Source organism: Sciurus vulgaris, assembly GCF_902686455.1.
Source record: "Sciurus vulgaris genome assembly, chromosome: 6".
Taxonomy (NCBI): domain Eukaryota; kingdom Metazoa; phylum Chordata; class Mammalia; order Rodentia; family Sciuridae; genus Sciurus; species Sciurus vulgaris.
In genome coordinates this window covers 130,026,204-130,048,713 of record NC_136466.1, presented here as the reverse complement: position 1 = coordinate 130,048,713, position 22,510 = coordinate 130,026,204, and the positions used below count along the sequence as shown (strand labels likewise).

The following is a 22,510-nucleotide window of genomic DNA, read 5'->3' as shown; positions in this document are numbered from 1 at the left end:
AAAAATGTTCCCAGATTGTGGGTAAACAAAATTGAAAAATCAAAATATAAACACTCAAAAGTTAGATTTCAGTCTCAGCAATTCCATTTATTATGTGGCTCTGTGTTTTGAAAAAGTAAAATAAATTGAAGATATTTGCCGGGTTTCCTAATGGGAAAACTAAAGCTCAAAACATAATAAAAAATAGAACAATTCTGAATTAATTACAAAATATCATGTGAGTAATAATTGTTATTTTTTTCCATGAGACATTATGAAAAGACAAAACTCTCCTTAAATTTGGAAACAGACAAAATCTTTGCAAATGTGGTAAAAGATAATATCACATAAAAGTCTAAGAAGCTGTAATGTAACATCAATAAAGAAAGGAAAAGGGTGAAATAGTGCAGAGGCAATAGCAAAATAGGTGAGTATCTTAACTTCAGCTTGTGTTGCTGCATAGAACATTGTTATATTGTGGATTATGTGCTGGAGTGTGTGTGTGTGTGTGTGTGTGTGTGTGTGTGTGTGTGTGTGTGTGTGTGTCTTAAATGTTAGGATACAACCAGACTTACAGACTCACTTTTTAATTTGCTGACTTGATTATTTTTAGGTTTTGACTAATAAACACTCAATTTGGTTTTTGCTCTCTCTCTCTCTTTCCAATTTCAAGAAAATCTTAAAACTCCCTTCTAGAACAGTCAGTCCAAATCTCTCAATTTCATTCTGTCTACTTTGAATTCCATTCCGTTGCTTAATAATAAGGGGTTGCAATAATTCTTAAAATAAACAACTGGAGCTGATTATAGACCACCAGAAGTTGGAAACTTGTTGGGATTTCTATATCCAGCATTTCTTCCTGTTTTCAATTTTAAAACATCAAACTTCATTAGGACAGTTAAAATTGCATATTTGATGGTAGAGCTCAGAACAAATAGTGAGTGTGCAGATACCTCTGTATGGTCCACTCTGCCCATGGCCTCGTTGATACCTAGAGTTCTTTTCCATTTAATATGCTCTCTACTCTGTTTTCTTATCTACCTAACAGGAGTGCCTTCAAGTTTTGTGATCAATAGAGATATTCTGGAATTTTATATTATCTAAGAGTTTGCTCTAGTTGGTAGATATTCAACCAGTGCCTCAACCAAATAATAAATCAACTACTATCATTTTAAACAAGTGAAGAATGTTATATTTTAAGAAACTCTAATGGTTTATTTTTCTGCTTCATAATCATTGTCAGTGTAGTATTTCGTGTTGTTCTCTAGAATTTTTACACTTATCAAGCTGAAAGTTGAAAAAATAATTCACTTTTCTGAATTTATGTGCATAGCAGCCAAATTGTTGCAAAGTATTTTAGATGAAAATTTATTACATATACACATTACTGAAAAACATGGCTGGCAGTAATTGTGAATCACTGATGTCTTCTGATACAACAGTATAAACATGTAGACAAATTGGTTTCACCAAGAAATTTTTTAAAAATTCATCCTTCACTAATCATACTACTGTGCATGTAGTACATACTTGAACCATACCCACCCTCTACAGTTTATTAGCAGGGTATCATTTTATACAATGGTTTCATTGGGGTAACATATAATTTACCACTTTAAGGAATATAAATCACTTTTTTCAGTATGTTCATAAAGTTGTACAATCATCACCACTATCTAATTTTAGAACTCCTTTCATAATCCTAAATAGTAAATCTCATATATTAGCTACCAATTCTTAGTGCCCTCTCCCTCCTCCTGGAATTTACTCTCTTTTTCTACAGACTTGTATATTCTAGACACTTCATTTAAATGGAACCACATAATATATGGCCTTTTGTGTCTTGCTTCTTTCACTCAGTATAATGACTTTAAGTTTCACTCATGTTGAATTATGTTTTGGAAACTTATTCCTTTTTATGGCTAAATAATATTATATGGTTCTTCAACATTTAATCCATTCATCTGAAGATGAACATTTGGGCTATTTTCAGTGTTTTGTTACTATAAATAATGCTACAATGAATACTGGTGTGTAAGATATGTTTTCAGTTTTCTTGGGTATATCCTAGGAGTTGAATTGCTGGTTCATATGATAAGTCCACAATTACTCTGTTCAATTTTTTGAGGAGCTGACAAATTGTTTTCTAAACTGGTCGCACCATTTTTAATCCCATCAACAATTTATGAAGATTAAATTTTGCACATCCTTGCCAACATTCGTTATTATCTCACAGTCATGCCTGGTGGGTATCAAGCAGTATTCGTGGTTTTGATTTGATTTTCCAAATAACAAATGATGTTAACATCTTTTTATGTGCTCCTGGATCATCTTTATCTATATCTTGTGAAAAGTTATAATTTATAGCCTTTATCACTTTTAAATTGGGTTATTTATTGAGTTAATTCTTTGATTGTTGAGTTACAAAATTACTTATATATTCTTGGTACTAGACCCTAATCAAATTCATATTTGCAAATATTTTCTCCAGTAGGTTGTCTTTTTACATTGTCGATAGTGGTCTTTAAAGTACAAAAGTTATACCTTTCATTAAAGTCCAATTTGTCTATTCTTTTTTTCACTTGCATTATTGGTGTTGTATCCAAGAAACAATTACTTAACCCAAGGTCATGATAATTTGCAACTATATTGCTACTAATGTTTTATAGTTTTAGCTCTTATATTTAGGCTTATGATTTATTTTAAGTTAGTTTTGTGTATGGTACAAGGAGAGTTTCTCTATTCCTGCTTTATTGCCTTCTGTTGTTAAGTAGGTATATAGTTTTGCTGTTTCTGTTACATAATGTTTATAGTTAGTTCAACATAGTTGATCTGAGATTATAATTAATACCTTATCTTATAATAATCTGTTTAGAACTAATTTTAATATTATATAAAACTTTGCTTAAATATGCCAATTCCCACTCCCTGTTTTGTGCCATTATTACCACATGAATTACATTTTATTAATTGTAAGCCTAAAGACCCAATTTTATAATTTTTGTTCCATATTGTCTTTTAAATATGATAAAAGAAAAGTTATAAACAAAATACATTCTTATTTTCCTTCATGTTTTATATATATAATTATCATTACTGATATTCTTTAATCCTTCATGTGAATTTGAGTTACTATTCGATGTTCTTTGTCTTCACAATGAAGGATTCCTTTATCATTTCTTACAGAACAGGTCTGCTAGCAATGACTTATCTCAGAATTTTCATATCTGGGAATATCTAAATTTCTTTTCTTAATTCCCCCAAAGGACTATTTTGCTGGATGTGGTTAATAGTCTTTTTCTTTTAGCAATTTTAATGATACATTCTATTCTGTTTGACCTTAATGTCATTTCATGAGAAGTCAGATGTCAATCTTATTGAGAACCCCCTGTATAGAATGAGTACCTTTGATCCTTTCATTATTCTCTTTTTCTTTGCTTTCTGACAGTGTGACTATGAGTCAAGGTATGACTCTATTTGGTTCTATCCTAATTGGAGTTCATTGAACTTTTTGAATATGAATAATAACGTTTTCCATGAACTTTGAAGCTTTTAGCCTTTTTTTTTTTTTTTTTTTTTTCGTGGTACTGGGGATTGAACTCAGGGCCTTGTGCTTGCGAGGCAAGCACTCTACCAGCTGAGCGATCTCCCCAGCCCTAGCCCTTATTTCTTCAGTATTGTTTCTATTATCTTCTATCCTTTCCTCCTGGAGTTCTCATCCTGCATATATTGGCAAGCTTGCTTATTTTTCTTTTCTTTTGTGTATTTTGTTGTTGTTGTTGTTCTGTTCCTTATACTGGATCTTTCAATTAACCTATCTTAAAGTTCACTGATTCTTTCCTCTGCCAGGTCAAATCTGCTCTTGAATCCCTCTTTTAAAATTTTTATTTCAGATATTGTATTTACAACTTCATAATTCTCATTTTACATCTTTTTATTGATATTATATATTTGGTGATATATCATTCTATATTTATTTAATTCTTTAGACTATTTTTTAGTTCTTTGTAAATAATTTTAAAGTTTTTCTTTGTAAATAATTTTAGCTATTTATAAAAGCTGATAAAGTTTTTTTTTTTATAATAAGCCCAACATTTTAGGTTTCTAGGGGGTTAGTTTCTATTCCTCATCCCAGGCCCCCTCCACCTCTATTTAGGTTATACTTTGCTTTTTCGTTGCATATTTTATATGTGAACTGTGTATTTATAATATAATATGGCAATTCTGAAAATCGGATTCCTCATTCCCTATGGCTTATTCTTACTGCTGTACGTTGTTACTTCTGCTTCACGTGGTGATGATGATGTTTGTTTAATGACTTTCATGGACCAACTCTATAAAGTTTTTAATTTTTGTTTGTCATGGCCAACAAAGTATCTGTTTGATTAACTCAATGGTCATTTAATTATTAAGTAGAGATTACCTTAAATAACTTTAATAATGTCTTCCAGTATTTGTCAAATGTTTCTCTCTCTCTCTCTCTCTCCCACTCTCTCTCTCTGTTGGAAGTACATCTTTGGTGTGCCAGCAGGCAGTTTACAACTCTACCTTAGTCTTCATTTCCTAATTGCACAGTGTATCAAAGTCAGTCAAAGGTGAGAGATAAGGGTATTCTCAGGTCTTTCCATGCCAAACATGCAGGCCTGCAGGTACCCATGTCCTCCGAGATTTCCAGGAATAGTAGAACCTTTTTAAAGTTCTCTATGGACATTGAACTTCCCAGTTTTTCCTGATATGGTTTTGGTCAGCAATTCCCTGATTGGTATTGCTGCCTGAGGCTGCTATCATATTGAACAATTGCCACTAATTTATTTTTTCAACAAATATCATTGAAATAAGTTTGCTTTCACAGAGATAGCTCTGAGTCAGGCCAAATAAAGGCAAATCTTGAGAATTAAGCCTTCCAGAAAACTGCTTGTCATAAAAGTCAAACAGGGATAATTCTTAGGAGGGGTATTTGAGGAATTCCAAATGTGTTGTACCACTTCTAGTGGCTGTCAGATTGCTGGTTTTCATAGCTACCCTAATTGTGATGCAATTGATTTTTAGAGTTACTACAAAACTACAGGTGGCAAGAGAATGGGAATAGGATAAATTAAAATGTCACAGATTTATTCATTTTTAAAATTTCATATTTTTCTTGATTCTTTAAAAATTCTGCAAGAGTTTAATTAATTTCATGTTAAAAAAACATATTTTGATAAAATGTCCCAGTGTTTTCATTGCTTCACAGAGGAGTATATTTTTGGAGGTCCTTTCTGCAGAATTCTGGAAATATTTCTCCCCTCTTGATCATTTTACTATTGCACAAACATGCCTATTATTTCAGTCCACCCAAAATGAGTTTTTATTAAGACATTTTCATGGAATAAAAATACTATCTTTACTCAACAGAGTTTCTTTGATCAACATAAAAAGAAAATTCTAATTTGCTTTTCATAACTTCTAGGGATATACAATAAAAGCAATTTCAAAACTAAGCAGAGATGATAGGAAAATCTAAACATTATTACTCTGTTAGATTGAATTTACATTAAAATTCCTTATTCTGCTTGCTTTTGGGATTGGAGGTAGTAAAAATGAGTTATAAGATCTTACAAGAGATTAGCATAAATGATCAGTTAAGATACAGCCACGTGCCAGACACACATTGTTTGTAACTTTCCATGTTTCATTTCTAAGCACTTCAATGCCCAATTTTGCTAGACACTGAATAATCATCCCTATGTTAAAAAATACAATTTATTTTTTTGTATATATATATATAACAGATGCTTCTGATCTTTCTCAACTCAGACGAAGACAATAATCTGGTTCATCTTTCAACCAAAAACATAGTTAGGATTGGAAAGCAGTTACTTTCCTCTATAGTTGACCACCACTCTTCCAGGTGTCCAAGGCCTGTCCTTGGAGTATTTTAAGTGACCTAGGCTTTTGAAAATTATGTTGTCCTCAAGGGCAGCCACATGTGGACTGACTCAAATCATAGCTAGGCCAACACAACAGCTGGCTATGGCTCGTGGAGGACTCTGAGTTACTGAGTCCTGATACAGATGACATATTCTGCTTACTTACATAGCAATTGGTAGGCCCATGAATAGCAGGCAGACTAAGATTCCTAACTAGCTGCCAGGTGCTAGTAAATGATGGTACTGCTCTAAGTAGCGACTGGGCCTTAATATCTGGATGCTCTTCCCATTCTTTTTCAGTCACTAGGTGAGATTCCCATTTCAGAATTTACCAAGTCCTCTATATTCTCATATCCTGAACACATTTTTTTTAATCCAAAGGATTCAACAACTTTCTGTAACACTTGTGCAGAGGAAAACTAATTCTCCTGGTCATATATTTTCCATCTAATCCTTTCTTCTCAATAGGACTTAAATAAAGGAAAACATCAACCCCCCAGGGTAGGGGGAGTGAAAAGAAAGAGGAAGAATGCTGAATTACCTTTTAATAATTGACTTGAGAAGAAATTTAGTATTATAAAAACAGTTTCCAGTCCCTTTTTATACCCTTCATTTTTGTAACTATGAAACATTTCCCAATTATCTACATAAATAATTGCTTAATCAGTATTATCCTTTCACTATTAACCTTGCAAATGTGCTTATTTTAAAAATTACCTCTTCTATCACTTTCTATGGCTCACACAAATTTAGTTCGAGCTCTATGGTAGATCACTGGAAGTCTTTCCTTGTTCTTTTGTGGCATATCTGGGCCCACATGTAAGAACAATCTAGGCAGATCCTGATATTCACTGCTTTAGTTTTGAAATTTCCACACCTTCTTTTCTAATCCTCAAATCCATCATCATTGCCTACTCACATTGGTTTTACATTCTTGCTGTAATTGAGTGACTTCAGTGGCTTTCAAGTTCCCAGTCTGGCTCTACTCTCTGAGCTGCCCACATTCTCCTATTCTGAAGGGGGATAAACTAGTCATGACTGACATTCATGGAGAGCTCCAAGGTCTCCTCTAGCAGTGCAGAACCTTTCAAAGCAGACATCACTTCACAGAACAAAGACTTGGATGATTATGTGTTCATCCCAGAAATCTAGTTGCCCCTACCCCCAATTAAAATGGTCCTTTTCCTTTGACATATTGATTTTTTTTTAAATTAAAAGCAGGGTATTTCCTCACATATGTGTTTAGTGACCCAATCCTGCAAGAAGAAACGTTAATCTTGGTTTCAAATACTAATTAGTCAAAAACTTGTTGTAATCATGGGATTTTTTAGAGCCAATCTACTTTATTTTTCTTGTTAGAAACTAGTTAAAGGAAAATAAGAAAAGCAACCTAGAATCACCTAATAGTATAATATAATAAAACATAAAACCATATTTCAAATGAAGGGACCCAGCAGTGCAGCTAAATTGTTTCTGCTCATCAGTGGTAGTTATTCTGAGTCAGAGAGTGCCACGAATTGAATGTTCCTGCCAAGGTACCACCCTGGTATGTTCTCCCTGCTGTAACCCTGATGTGTCACTCACTTTGAAGTCTGCCAATAAGTCGAGGGAAGTTTCCTACCACGTTAAGAAGGGCACCTCACCAGGATTCTGAGGTGAATTTTTTTCTTTTTTCTTTTTTTAAATACCAGTTGCCCACATGTCTTTGTACAAGGTTTCTGGCACAGACTTATTCAGGAAATAGGCTGGGAGGAACACCTATTTTATATTTTAAGTGAAAAAACACACACAAGAACATTACGTAATAACAAAAAACAAATGGTTGGCTAGTGGTGAGTCTGAGCTCCACATCACTGTGACTTTGTTTTGGTCATAGAGGAAGCAATCATGAGTTTCCAAACTACAACAGCAACAACTAATTTAGACTGTTTAATTTTATAAACTTAAAATGAAACATGCCAATGTTAGAATTGAGGACAAAATTACTTATTTTCTGTTTTTATTAACAAGTGAAAGAAATTAACAGGCAGCAGATTTGCAGAATAATAAACACTGTCTTACCCATTTTTACCACTGAATAACATAGCCTTTAAGCCCAATATAGAGCAGAACCCAAATGTGTAAGCTCTATGAGTTAGCATCTCTGCCTTAGAAGGCATTCCTCTGAGTACTTACAAAATAAAAACTTAAAATATGAATCTTTATGAAATCCTTAAAGAAAGGAGAAGCAGTTCTAGACAACCCCATCTACCTCCAAATCCTCAGAGTGAACACAATGAGGAGTGGGTGAAGGCACTCTTTGATGCTATCTTAAAATTTATTTGAAATCTCATATTTAAATTTTAAAAACATAATTTTTGAATTTTCTTATATATTTTCTAAACACCTTCCATGTGGGAGTACCATATTTATCCTGTGGCTTTGAGACCCATGATCTTATTACTAAAGAATTCTGGCGTACACCAGGAGCAGAGTTTTAACTATCTTCTACTCCACTTAAGAAAATCCCTTTGACAACTAGCTAATTTGAAAAGGAAATTCTTGTTAACGTGATAAGGGGTTCTGATGTCTTCATGTATGCTAATGTTATAGGCATATCTTCAAGATAATTCCAGAATCTGAAGTAAATATTCTAAAGGCGAGGATTCCAGAAACAATAATAGGAGTTGATGGAGTTGTTTTAGCTAAACACTAAAATTCCCTTTCTGATGGCCAGCAGCTTGCTGCAGTTCCTAGAGGACCTCTCACACACAGCACCTGCCCTACATTTCCATTGTCTATTTAATACCAATTCTTCTACTCAGAAGAATGATTCCTATTCATTGAGACTTCATTTCAATCAAGCATAGTGCTAAATGCTTGTAGCTTGCCCCATTTAATCCTTATGACAATCTTTTTTTTTGGGGGGAGGGTACCAGGGATTGAACTCAGAAATACTGGACCACTGAGCCACATCCCCAGTTCTATTTTGTATTTTATTTAGAGACAGGGTCTCATTGAGTTGCTTAGCACCTTGCTTTTGCTGAAGGTGGCTTCGAATTCACCATCCTCCTGCCTCAAGCTTCCTGAGCCACTGGGATTACAGGCATGTGCCACCACACCCGGCTCTCATGACAATCTTTAGAAAAGAGTACTATTTTCATCTCCATTTTACATTTGAGAAAACTGAGGATTAGAGAAACTAAATGACTTCCCATATCACCCAGTTAACACACTGTGGTTCCAGAGCTTGAACTCAAGTAACATGACACCAGAACCTTGCTGACTCTAATAATCTACTCAGTACATTAGATGAAATCCAAGAATACTTTAGTGATTTTCCTTTCAATATTATTGGCTAGTAATACTAGTTACTCTTGCTTTAGTTTATAGACTGGTAGTTTCCAAATTCTTAATCGCTACTGTCTTCAACCTTTTAGTGTATTATTAATTTTCACTCATGCCTCTAAACCATGAAAGAGGGCTGATCATATCAGGTCTCATTTAAAATAGAAAAATGTATAGTATGAAGTCCAAACTTTAACATTTGTCATCAAGTGTTCTTATACAATTACTAGTTTGTGACACTAGGTGAGGTTTTATCTTCTTTAAGCCTCAGTTTACTCAATTATGTGTCTTCCTATCAGTAAGAATAAACAAATAGCTTGCTTGACATTGCTTTGTATTTAGAGCTATTGTGGTTCCAAAAATAAGCACTTATTCTAAATATAATTACCCAGCAATGGCTATTTTTCTTTCTCTACATTTGCAATGGTTTTACAGGATATCAATAAGCATTGTTGTAAGATTCATAACACATTTGAAATTAATTTTAGTAATATCACTAGTAGTAGTAGTTATGAAGTTTTTAGGTCCAAAGGAAATACAAATATTTAAATAGAATGTATGTGCTAGCTCCCCCTCCAAAGGGAAAAGTTCTAGTAAATCATAGCCTGGATCATACTTGATCATATGGGGTTAATTATATTAACCCCATATAATTTCCCTATGATATGTTAAAATGCCTCTTTTTTGTTATTTTCCTCATGTAATATATTACATTTTACTGGAATGCCATATAAACACATGAATATCCCTGCATACATATATAGATATTTGCACATATATAAACACATTTCAATATATATGTGTATATATACACAAAAGCACACAGAGATACACATTATTATTTTTTTTTTCTTTTTACAGAGCAGGGGATTGAACCCAGGGCCTTGTGCTTGCAAGGCAAGTACTCTACCAACCGAGCTATATCCCCAGCCCTTATTATGTATTTTTAAAAACCAAACAATTTCAAGAAATATTGTTGGGAAATTATTTATTATGATGTTTCAATGCCAAGCTATAATTGATACTTATTGATTATTTTGTAAGGCCCATAGTAAGAGGCAGAAGACATAACTAAGACTATAAACAGGGAGATGAAAAACACAGAAAACGCATTCTTTGGAAAAATATGAGAACACCAAATGCAGACCAGGGAATTCCAATAATGCATAATAGGGGAGAACTCTGACTCAATCTAACACTATTTGTTTAGAGATTTATTTGTGTAAACTTAAAGTTAGACTTAAGAAAATTCATTATGAAAGCAAAAATTAGAAACAAGTTTTCTAATGTATTTACTATGTAATAAATCACTTCAACTACATCAATTAGAAAAGAATTCCTTGGCTAACAGGTCATGGTACTGAGATTTGACAGTCTAGACTCTCTGCTCAACCTATTTTTGACCCTCGTTAAATTTCTTCAATATTTGTCCTCTCCAACTTCTGGTTGCTGCACTCCTCTGTTTAACAATATATCCAACCATCCCTGAGGACTTACCCACACCCCTCCGGGCCTCTGTTACTTGTATTATGTTCTAGGCAATGAACCCTCCTTTGGGTGGCACTCTTGTCCTGCCTAGACCTACTCTGATAGCCAGAGATATTCAAATACTTGAATCGATTCCCCCCAACACTTCTACACACAAGTTCACTCATCCATTCTTTCCTCCCCTTTGAAATTCTTAAAACTACTAAGACACACTGCTTTTTAAGCAGCAAGTAGTTGTTGAAGCCAACACGTGAATGTGGCTCTTGACTCAGGGAGATTGTTCCACCCACCTTGCAAGGAGAGCTTGCAAACTTCTAAGCAAGTCTTTTGGCTCCACTCTTCCAGGGAGAGTGACAGGAACATGACTTAAAGCAGACTTACTCATTAGTCTGTAGCAAGAAAAATAAAACAGTACCCCAAGTTCTTTATTAGATTCAATTCCCAGTGTACAAACATCCTAATTCAGCTTAAACAAAATAGCCCACACACATTCCATTTCAAAGGAGACTGCTTTCCTCCCTTTCTTGCCCTCCCTCTACCCTCTTGCCCGCATCTCTCTTCCTCTTTCTTTCTTTTTCTTTCTTTCTTTCTTTCTTTCTTTCTTTCTTTCTTTCTTTCTTTCTTTCTTTCTTTCTTTCTTTCTTTCTTTCTTTCTTTCTTTCTTTCCTTCCTTTCTTTTCTTTCTTTCTTTTTTTTTTTTTTTCAGTCTCCCAATCTTACAATCTTCCCAAAGGAAATCTTATCTGCAACCATCCTTTAACCAGGAGTTATCATGAACGAAGCAAACCCTCCATAAAGAAAAGCAAAGCCCTCAGGGGGGCGTACAGGGTGATGGGAACTTCAAAGCAAAGTTCAAATGTCCGCAGGCAAGGAAAGGGGCTACCAGATCTGCTCATTTTCACAGACGGCATGATCTCTTCTGCGCAATCAGACCCCGGAATGCAGCCTCCCTTCAAGGGCTGAAGAGCTCGGGCACTTTCAAAGTGCCCTTCCTGCCCAGACGCGGGAGAAGTAAGGAGTGTGAAGGCGGAGCCACTGGACTGGTGACACCCTCCAGGGTCCAGTCCTTGCCCGCCTTCCTACCACCTTAGTTAGGGATTTGGCACAAAGAGTGAGATCCCCTTCTCAATGAAAGATGAGATGTCCCTTTAAGGTTTGCTTTGCAGCCTGTGGACTTTAGCCTAAACACGGACCCGCGGAGCTGGCTTTATTTGTCCATGTCTCGGACAGAGCCTGGGAGGCTGCCAGTGAGATTTCAGAGACCCAGAGCGCGAAGGGGCGGGCGATGTGGCAATCCGTCTGGATGGGAAAAACGTGGAGCTGACCTAGAGGCATTCGACGAAAACACAGGAAATCACTCCTCTGCCGCGCCTGGGCGCTGCGGCCGCCTGGGGCCAAGGAGTGAGACCCGAGAAGACCGCCGAAGCGGCCAGGAGCTCGCGGTGCCCGAGTCCAGTCCTGCCAGGTCTTGCCCTCTGAACCAGCTCATCCCCCGGGCGCCGCGGCCACTCCAGCCATGGCCCTCCTGCACCGTGACAGCCGAGGGGTCGCTGTCGCCTGTTGCTGGCTCCTCACCGGTGAGCTACTCTGTTTTCCTCTGAGCATCTCCTGCGCGCGGGTCCTGGGGCTTGGAGCCAGGAGGGAGGTCCACAGGATTGTGGGCCAGAGAGCAGGAGGGAGCACCGGTCTACTTTCGGGCACTCCAGGTAGCCTAGCCAGATTAGTGCACAGAGGGAGTTTCTTCTGCGTTTTGGTTCAGAGAAAAATTAGTTTGGGTGTTGCTTCAAAGGCCCCTTCAGCCCTGTACTAAGAGTGAGGCAGTGCTGAAAACTTTAGGTAGAAGTGTCTTTTCAAATTAAAGTTGTTTTACAATCTTCATTTATTTTAGGACTTTGTTGAATGGTTTTCCACCACCTTTGGGGGAGATGATTAGAAGGCGCCAGATTTTTATGCAAAGTTCCTAACTTCAGGTTGTTCAGCAGTGAACATGATTACATTTTCTTGCTGTGTAGTATTTAGGATAGTTTCTGCTACAAAACAAGAGAGTAGTGCAATGCAAAACTGCTTCCTGTCCCTAAACGAAGTTTCCATGTCAGTACCCAAGAGGAGGAAAATTGAGGAGTAATGAACATTTATTTTGTAAATATCACAGCACAAAATATTTTTAAGGTGCAAAATATAGTAGTTACATAATAAATATGTATTTTAAAGAGGGAATTTAAAATAACATACCAGAATGCAAAGTTATATCCAATTTAGGATGAATCACAGAATTTTCTAAGGTACTCCAAATGATTAACCCATGATCAGATCTTTTCAACCAGGTTTTGGTTGAGAAGGAAAAGTTGAAATGGTAACAGGAGGAAGGCAGATTGGTGGAAATGTGTTGGTATAAGCTTTAGTGAAGGAAAATTACCCAATTAATGGCTCAATGAATGGTTGGCCTTAGCTTATTACTGGTATTCACTTGTTCTGTGTTTTTACAGCTGGCATGCTTGTTAGTACTAGTTAATTTAGCATTTTACCATTAAAAAGAGGGACAAGTCAGACAGTTTAGCCTTGTCTCAGATGGCCAGGCATTGCTAATGTTTTGTGAAGATCACTTAGTAATGGATTATTAGCAAGCAGAACTTTTTCCATAGTGAATTGGTGTGAGAGTTAATACTGAGTTACTGGCTTTTCATCCAGATATTCTCCACTAATCAGGAAATGTCCCTAATCCAAACAGTGGTAGCTTCTGAACAGCATTACTGCCAGCAAGGGGGTTGATTTACCAGTTACTGCCACTACCCTCTACACATATTTGACCAATGGTTCCTCTTCATCCCCATTTTTGAAGATTGTTTGCATTTTGTTGTTGTTTAATATCTGAAACTTACTATTCAAGTTGTATCTTCTTCATTTTACCAAATAAATAATTACTAATACAGAAATGATCCAGTCAGGTTTGCATATCCTCTAAAAATAAAAGAATGAAACTTTTAAAAGGGGGGAATGGTTAACAAGTTATGGTTTCATATATATGGTGATATAATATGCCTTGATGAATCCTGGGACTTAGGGAAAGGGACTTAAGGAAATAATGCAAGACATTTCTGAATTACAATATTTAGCTCTTTTGTGTGAAAATATTTAAATTAGAATTTAAATACTTGATTCATCATCAACAGATACTTCATATGTGCTGTTTATGACCATTTCACGACATTGAGGATCTGAGGTTTGACTTCTTTCTTTCTTTTGCTTGTTTCTCCATTAGTCATCATATTCTAACAGCTCTTCCTTATAAATTGTTCATATTTGGAAACTTCCCATCAATTCATAGAAGTACACACTTAATCTGAAGTTGCACAGCCATACCCACCCATGCACACAATTATAAAGCTTATCTTTCTTGTTTGCTCTCTGAATCCAAACTCTTAATCCACCCTCCTAATCCATCATTTTCATTATATCTGAATTTTTAGTCAGAAATCTGGGTGGTTCCTTGTTACCTTAGATAAAATCCAAAATTCTCAATTGACTGCCCAAATCTAGCATCCTATCTCCTATTTCCCCTATTATCAGTTTCCCATTGCTGTTGTAATAAGGTGTCAGATTTTCCAATTTAAAATACTTACTATTTTACAATTCTATAGGTATTAAGTCTCACTGGGCTAAAATCAAGGAGTTACCAGGGTACTGCTTCTAAAGGTTCTAGGAGAAACTAGGAGAGAATCGGTTTCCTTGCTTCTTTCAGATTCTAGAGTCCACCTGCTTCCCTTGACTTCTGGTCCCTTTGTTGATCTTCAAAGTCAGTAAGGTAGAATCTCCAATTTTTTCCCTCTGACTCTGTTTCATTGTCACATTTCTTTCTCTGATGCTGATCACTATTGCCTCCCCAAGGATCCTTGCCTGTATGCACACTGAGCATACCAGAATAATCTCCCCTATCTCAAAATCCTTAATTTCATCACATCTGCCAAGGCCCTTTTGCCACCTATGGTAACACATTCACAGGTTTCAGGAATTAGGGCACAGGCATTTCTAGGAGACCAGTATTATTCTGTCTATCATGATTCTTAAAAAATGCCCATCATAACTAGTCATACTTCCTTACTTTCCCATAATCCTCTTACTTATTTCCCCTGGGGATATAATCTTCTTATTTTATGCACGTAAGAAAAAACTCCACCCTTCTTTCCCACAAGCCCCTGCCATCTAAACAAACTCTCTCCAGCATTCAAAGCTGAGCTCAAATTCCAATAACAAACTGCCACCATCTCAATAAACTTCCCATTGAATTTAGAATTTCTTGAATTAGTTTCTTCCAATATTTAATCATTTGTCAAGATCAAAATTCTCACTTATGCCCAAATATAGTTGTTATTGTTATTTTATGCATGTCAAAGTCTCAGCATCAACTAATAGCACATTCAGAGGATTTAAAGAAAGTTACATAGAGACCGTTTAGAGAGGCTGTAAAGGAATAACAAAAAAAAATGATGGTGGAATAACAGTGGGGAGAACACAACTAAAGTAACAGTGGGAAGAAAAGCCATGACCATTTCCAGACCTGAGGAGCTTCACTCTGAACTCTAAGCTATAGGAGTCACTGAAACAGAGTAATGGCCACAGGTAAAAGAATGCAAAATTGAAGCCCTTCAAGAAAGGGGGTATAGGAAATAAGATACCTCCCTTCCCCACTATCCTGTAATATCTTGCCCAGTCCTTCCACTGGTCATATCAAAATGGTTGAATTCTGCCTTCCAGAGGACAAGATCAAGACAGAAAATACAGAGAATACCTAGTACAGTGTAATGCTAAGCCATATGTGCAAGGCCCAGTGCCAACAACTTCACTTGTATTATTTCATTTTAATCTAAAAAAATTGCAAAGTTTTGGAACTGAAGAGATGGGGACACCAAAGAACTGAGATTAATTTCATTGGTCCAAAGTTGAGTAAAGTAAATGAAATATTTACTCGATTCAGGTCTCTGACCTCAAATTTCATGCTCTGAAATATGCTACACAGCCTGCCTAAATATATCTGTTCCCCTTTTTACCCTCTGAAATCCAAACATAATCATCTAGAAGACTTTAATAAGGATGCAGTGAATAATGCAAGTGAGTCTGTTATTCTCATGATTTTTAGGTATATAGTGAAATTAATGATGACCCACCCTACATTAAGTATATCACAAATAAAACCCTCTAGTTATTAACCACAGAAACATTGAATTACACTGAGTTATATGTCTCCTCTCTCTGCAAACATTTAGGGTCTTCTTTTGAGACCTTTTCCACAGGCAAGATTTCCTGTTTGAAATGAATTCCAGTGAGGAGATGACTGAATATGGAGAGGAAGTCACTTACCCAAAGCAAAGATATTATCTCCAGTGTCAGAGAACAGGATGTTAGGAGTTATTGAAGATGGTGAAAATTTCCTTGGTCATTATGATGTCTGTGAAGGCAGCAATGGCAATGAATTCACAGGATTTGTGTTTGTTGTTTAGTAAATAAGCAATAAGAGTAACAATGAAATATATCTGTTAAACTGGTTTACCTATGTTTCTTCTGCGCTGTCATGAGCCTTGAATCTAATGCATGATCTCTGGGGGCACAGCTGCAGATCAAAAAATTAATTGGTGTTGGGGCTGGGTACTGGGGTTTGAACCCAGGAGCACTGTAACAAACACTGAACTACATTCCCAGGTCTTTGTTTTAAATTTTTTTTGTAGTTGTAGATGGACAGCATGCCTTTATTTGTTTATTTTTTTATGCAGTGCTAAGGACTGAACCCAATGTCTCACATGTGCTAGGCAAGTGCTCTGCCACTGAACTACAGCCCCAACCCCCGAGTCCTTTATTTTTTAATGTTTTATTTTGAGACACAGTCTTGCTAAGTTGCTGAGGCTGCCTTCAAACTTGAAATCCTCCTGCCTCTCACCCTCCCAAATTGCTAGGATTATAGGAATGTGCCACCTTGCCCAGTTTGATCCTATTTCTTTAAACAAGATCCCTTGTTCCTCTACCTCAACCCAACAAACTTCCCCCTGAGATTTACATCTTGGTAAATTTTTATGTCCCTTAAAATACTGTAGTAGAATAAAGTAGCTCATGTTAAAAACTTATGTCAGAAAATTATTAGGAACCAAATACTATTATTACTTGCATTGTTATTTTGTTGTGTATAACACAAAATGGTATATTTGAATTTTTGTTAAGAAACTGAGATGAAAAATTATTTTGGAATTGTTGCTACAGTTAGAATAGATTGCCTATTCCAGGCAGTCTGTGACTAGATAATTGTACAGTACAGTAAAGTATCAAGAGATGCAAATTAGATGAACTTATTCCTTTTCTCAAGATATTTGAACTTCTTTCAGCTCCTCTGTTATCCATCTCCTCTGAAAACTCCTCCAGGCCATTGCATAAATAGTTACTCCAACTGTTGCTGATTCTTAATCCTCCACATAAATGTCATTCCTGAGAAACTCCCTGGAGTATCTGAACCCCTTTCCCAGGGACAGGTGTGCCCACAGTTCCTTTGCTTCTATAATATACCATGATAATTAAATATCTCATCATCAGTTTTCCAAGCCTGCTTTATGCTCTACTGAGAGCAGGGTCTTTGCTTACTACCCTTTGCATCTAGGAATAACAGGTACCTTTTTATTGAATGAATTATGAAGTAACAGACGAACCTATGAAGTACTTAAGGAACCAGATTGTCCCCCTTTAGGAATAGCCTCACCAATTTTACCCATGTTTATATTTAATTGAATGGGAGATAGCATCAATTGAAAACTACACCAATATTTTATGTTCCACTAAGACAAACACTATCAATCCAATATATAATTGATAGACACATGCATCCTAATTTCAGATATATTGAAATGTGGGAAAACAGGCATCTGAAAATTACAATCCATAATATATTGCATATCTAAATGGAAATTTCTTCATACACTTGAAAAATGCATCTTAAGATTTCAAAGAGGCTAATATAGGACACCCTTTCTGTGAACACTGTTCCTCTCTTCTTAGTTCTCTTCTAGAATCAAGTTTGAATCTGAATCACCAGCAGCCTCAAAAGTTCCCATGAACAAAGCTTCCAAAGAATAGCTACCTTTAGAAGGGAGGTTCAGGAGAAAGATGACAATAAAAAGCAAAGAATGTTTCAGTTGCACAGAATCAATGACTCTAGCTTTGGAAAACTCTTTTTATCATGGTGGTAAGCACTAGGGTTTGCATATATGAAAGGGCCTAATTTTAATCTAATCTTTTCTGACTTAAAAGGAAAATTTAAAAGTCAACCAAGTTTTAAAGAGAAATTCAAATGCTCACACTGATTGGTGTTAAGAATTCACTTTAAGTCCCAAAACAATAATACTGTTTTACTTGAATAGCAGATCTCTGTAAATAAGACAAGAGAAAAATTTGAAATAACAAAAAAAAATTGTAATTAAAATATCAACAAGAGTGAAGACATGCTTTTGCATATGAAATATATAAGAGCTGCTAAATGCAAAATTTTAAATCACATATCAAATGGTTAGGATAGCTTACATATTTTATTACAAATCATGTACTATTATTACAAGTTAAAGATACTTTCAAAATTTTATTAACTAAACTTTTAATGCGCCATATACTAAAGTCTGACAATACATGGATATTAATTAGTCTTTTAAAATATTTGTATTATGTTTTATTTTAATAGTTTTCACAAAATGATCCTATGCTGCATAGGGATACATAAAAATAGACACACACACACACACACACACACACACACACTTTTGTTCATAGGATTTTATTTGATAGACAGTTTTGTAGTGTTTTGTCACAATTGCAAGTAAGCATTTTCAATCATGGGAAATTTAGATAGTAAATGAATACAAGTTCCTTTAAAAAAAGAAAAAAAAAAGGAAACTTTCCCTTTTCTCTCTTACCCTTTTGCCTAAATTGGCTGAATAATCCCTTGCATATACCCTTCTAATTTTGCATTTGAGCATTTGAGGAAGTCATGTGAGAGACTGTACAATCTGAGGTTTAAACATTTCCTCTAAAGAAACAATAACATTTATCAGTAGATGTTCATAATCTGAGCTCTGACTACTTATAAATTCTGTAAAGATCACTTTTCAAACCATTTTTATAAAGACTAACTGCCATTATGAATTATTTTAAAACATAGCAAGACTTTTTCCTTTTTAAGATATGTGTAAGCCACCATTTTCTTATGCAAGCATGGATATCTCAAAAACTAAAACAGGTTTACAGAAACTTATCTTAAGCGTAATCTATTAAAAATTTTAGTAACAGTATAAAACAATTTTAGGATTGATAATTTAAAAGCTCTGAATTGAGGGGAAACTAGTAACCACTCATTCTTTCATATAATACATATGATTATCATTGTGCTAGGAACACAAAGACAAATAAAAGGCAGTCTCTGCCCTTAAGAGACTCAGTCTGGAAGAAGCAATAGACATCCAACTAAGCAATATGGGAGGGGCTCCCAAGGTGCTTTAGAAAGAGGAATGAAGAGTTCAGGTTTGTGTTGCAGGAAAAGGAAAGTAAGCCTTGCCAAAAAAAAAAAACAAAACAAAAAAAAAAGGAAAAGAAAACAAGATGGAGACAAGAAAATTTATACAGTACTACCTACTGTGAAAATGTGCTGAGCACAAGGTGTTCAAATAAGATTTCAGTCCTTCAGGAGCCCACAATTCCTGCCATTGTCATACAAACCATTTCTGGCATATTATTATAATAGGAAGAACTGTAATCCAATTCACCAATTAGGAACTGTAATCCAATTCACCAATTAGATACATGAACCATTTCACACAGAAGAGTAAATCTAAGGTTTACAAATGAGGTGCTAAAATAAAGAAATGCACACAACAGATTATCCATTAGGAAACTCTACCAGACTACTTATGCTTCTAAGTCTGAATAACTATGATCATGTTCAAGTGAATTCTCACCCTTGGCTTGCCTGATCAAATTTCTAGCTTCAAAGTAGGTATTCTTAGAGATTTATCCTAGTACCTTACCTGTTTATAGAGCTCTTCAATTAACAAAGTATCCAAATAACATTAAAACCACATACAAATTGTCAAATGGATGAAGCAGAACAAATTACATTTACAATATAGAAAAAAGTTTAGGTTTATAGAGGTTAGGAAATTTAACTCAGGTCCAGGGATTCTTGGTGCACACAGTTAAACTTAGAATCAGTCTTTTATTGCTAGAATGGACCTTATAAAGATTCAAAGAGAAGACAGCATGAAAATTGAAAACAAATATGTTGCGGGATTATAGGTGGTGTTTAATTTTTTTACATGTTACAGCATAATTTTTACAATTAGAATGATTTCAATTACTAAATCTAATTCCCTCAATTCCCAAGTAAAAGAAATTTAGTTTCAGAGACTGAGTGCTGCCAAAAGTTACAGTAAAAACAACTGAAGGGTAAGAACTATAATTATCTTGACTTCTAGCCCAGTTCTCCTCCAATGTCTCAAAAACAAATTAAAAAAAAAAAAAACTTTTGGAGGTACCCATTCTGACTTTTTTTTTCTTCTGGAGTAATTAATATAAATAAGTCATTATAGGAAAAACAGATATAATTCAAGTCACTGATATAAAGGCTTCTATTCTCAAAGAGACAATAAAACTATAATTTTAGGAACGGAGTTGGTCTTTTTATCAAAATTTTGCTTATTGCGGAAATAATGAAAATAAAATAAATGTGTTTATAATCATAGAAGTTTTAAAACTACCATTATTAAGTGAACTAGAGTAGATAACAGTACCAGTGCCTTAAGAAGTGTTTGCAGTAATGTTAATATAGTTGCCACACTTTACATTTTATCCACCTAGCTTATTGTGTAGGTAGGAGTATCTACTACATGCAGAGGACTTTTCAGGGAACAGTAGAGGAATATAAGGATGAAGCCATTCAGAGTCTAACAAGAAAGATCTGCATTCAGGTTGATATGATGCATGGTCTCAAGCTGATTTTAACTAACCGTACAGTATGTAGGATTTATGGAAATGGAGAAGAAAAGAAGTGACATTTAAACAGAACAGTATGAACTGAGGTAGCAATGTAGAAAGTTCATAGGCTGTATGGGGAACAAAGTTACTCTCAAGGTGTACTCTCAAGGTACCCTGAGGATATGAGTAGGAAATAAAGCTTTTGAGGCCAGAGCATTGAGGCTTGAAATTTCAGAAATTTTCGACTTAATTAGGAACTGGAACCCAAAATATCTCAAAATAAATGTAATAATGACTGGTGTAGAAATATTAAGCCATAACACAAAATCTCAAAGAACATCTGTTCATTCAACAATAAGCTCAAGTTACCAAAAAAGAAATTAATAAGTTCTAAGCTGTTGCAGATGCCACAGATCAAATTATAATTCTATGAAAAATGCTGTATATCCAATCACTGGGGCATATTAATATTTAAAAAGACAATCCAAAGTCATATCTTTTATTAAAAAAAGTCATGAAATTAAGATTCAATGTGTGTTTTATATTGCTTTTAAATATAGAAATATATATTTTTATAGAATACAAAATATAATATTCTATAAAGTAGAATACTATATATTTGTTAAAGATTATAATGATGACCTAGGCTGGGCAAAGGAAAACTACATGGAAAAGAGGTAATAAAAGCAGAGGAAAGTCTAGCGTTTTTCAAACCTTCTAGGTGGACTCCCAGGCTGGTGGGTCTTTAACTGGTAAAGGTTACAGAGTCCAGCAGGTCAGAATTTCAATACTAGTTATGTAATCTAGAACACATCTTAACTTCCCCATGATTAATTTTCTTCTTCAATAAAATTAAAAGGACAAATATTTACTTTACAGGCAAGAATTAGAAAGAGCATAGGAAAAGTGTTTAGTGAATATTCAACGGCAGCTCTTCAATAAAAACCTATTCTGTGCCTACCATTGTGATTTTGTGGTTTTTAATTCTTGGCAGACTAAGGAGCTTGATGAAGTGTACTCAGAAAAGTGATCAAGAAGTACTTCAAAGTCCACAGCTCAGTTTTATCCTCCCCACATATACACATTCACGTAAGCACACAAGTATACTTTCACTAGAAGGGGTTAGGAATTTTAGAAATTCTAAGTTAACAAGATCCTTTTAAATGATAAAATGTCCTTTGGAGAGGCAAGCCATCTTCCTGCTTTATTGTGACCAGTTCCTTGTTTAGTGAAAAATCACTGGATTCTCTTGGAATTGGAGGAAGAAGGCAATGTGAAGAACTTGTGAGGGCACTTGGTATGATAGGAAGAAAGATGGGGTGGGGGTAGGGAAGAAAACAGGTGGTAAGAGACCAAAAAAACAAATAATGGTTCTACCTTGTATGAGAGTCTTGGAAGTCACCTTTTGGTTCCCTGAATGTCTCTGAGGAAAATAAATGACACGAATTAAAATTATCAAGTTTTGTACCAAACTCAGATTCTTCCTTTTATCTCTGTCTCACCAGTTCTGACTAGTGAGCTCCGCCTTAAAATACATACACAAAAGATAGGAAAGATAATAAGAAAATGTGTGCAGGACTTCTCTGCTCTCCATTCCATCTTAATTCTCAAGAAAACTGGTGATTTTTTTTTTCCTACATGTCGGTCTTCTTAAGGGGCAATCCCACTTCCACTCTCCAATTTTAAAAAATGGTAGTCTTAATTTCTTAACAGCGAGTCTGTAGCTATTCATTCTGTGTCTGTCATAAGCGGTAGATCAGTTGACCTCCAATTCATATCCTCAGCTCTTAGCCTAGCTTCCTCGCGTGCTAAAC

The 22,510-nt window shown here is 35.3% G+C and overlaps 1 protein-coding gene and 1 long non-coding RNA gene across 3 annotated transcripts in view; one reads left to right on the top strand and one right to left on the bottom strand.

Annotated features, from left to right (window-relative positions):
• Positions 1–22,510, bottom strand: part of LOC306663133 — a 123,358-nt gene that overhangs the window by 100,271 nt on the left and 577 nt on the right. The window contains exon 1 of one of the 2 annotated variants that reach the window (XR_013764370.1): positions 10,994–11,273. The exons of the other annotated variant lie outside the window; for it this stretch is intronic. This is a non-coding gene — a long non-coding RNA (uncharacterized lncRNA). Of the gene's footprint in view, positions 1–10,993; positions 11,274–22,510 lie in introns of those variants that run through there. 2 annotated transcript variants of the gene reach the window in all.
• The window catches only part of ITGA1 (integrin subunit alpha 1), a 153,002-nt gene continuing 142,638 nt past the window's right edge, over positions 12,147–22,510 (top strand). Inside the window, exon 1 of the mRNA XM_079143480.1 lies at positions 12,147–12,280. Coding sequence (XP_078999606.1) covers positions 12,220–12,280 — 61 coding nt within the window. The 5' untranslated portion in view covers positions 12,147–12,219. The remainder of the gene's footprint in view (positions 12,281–22,510) is intronic.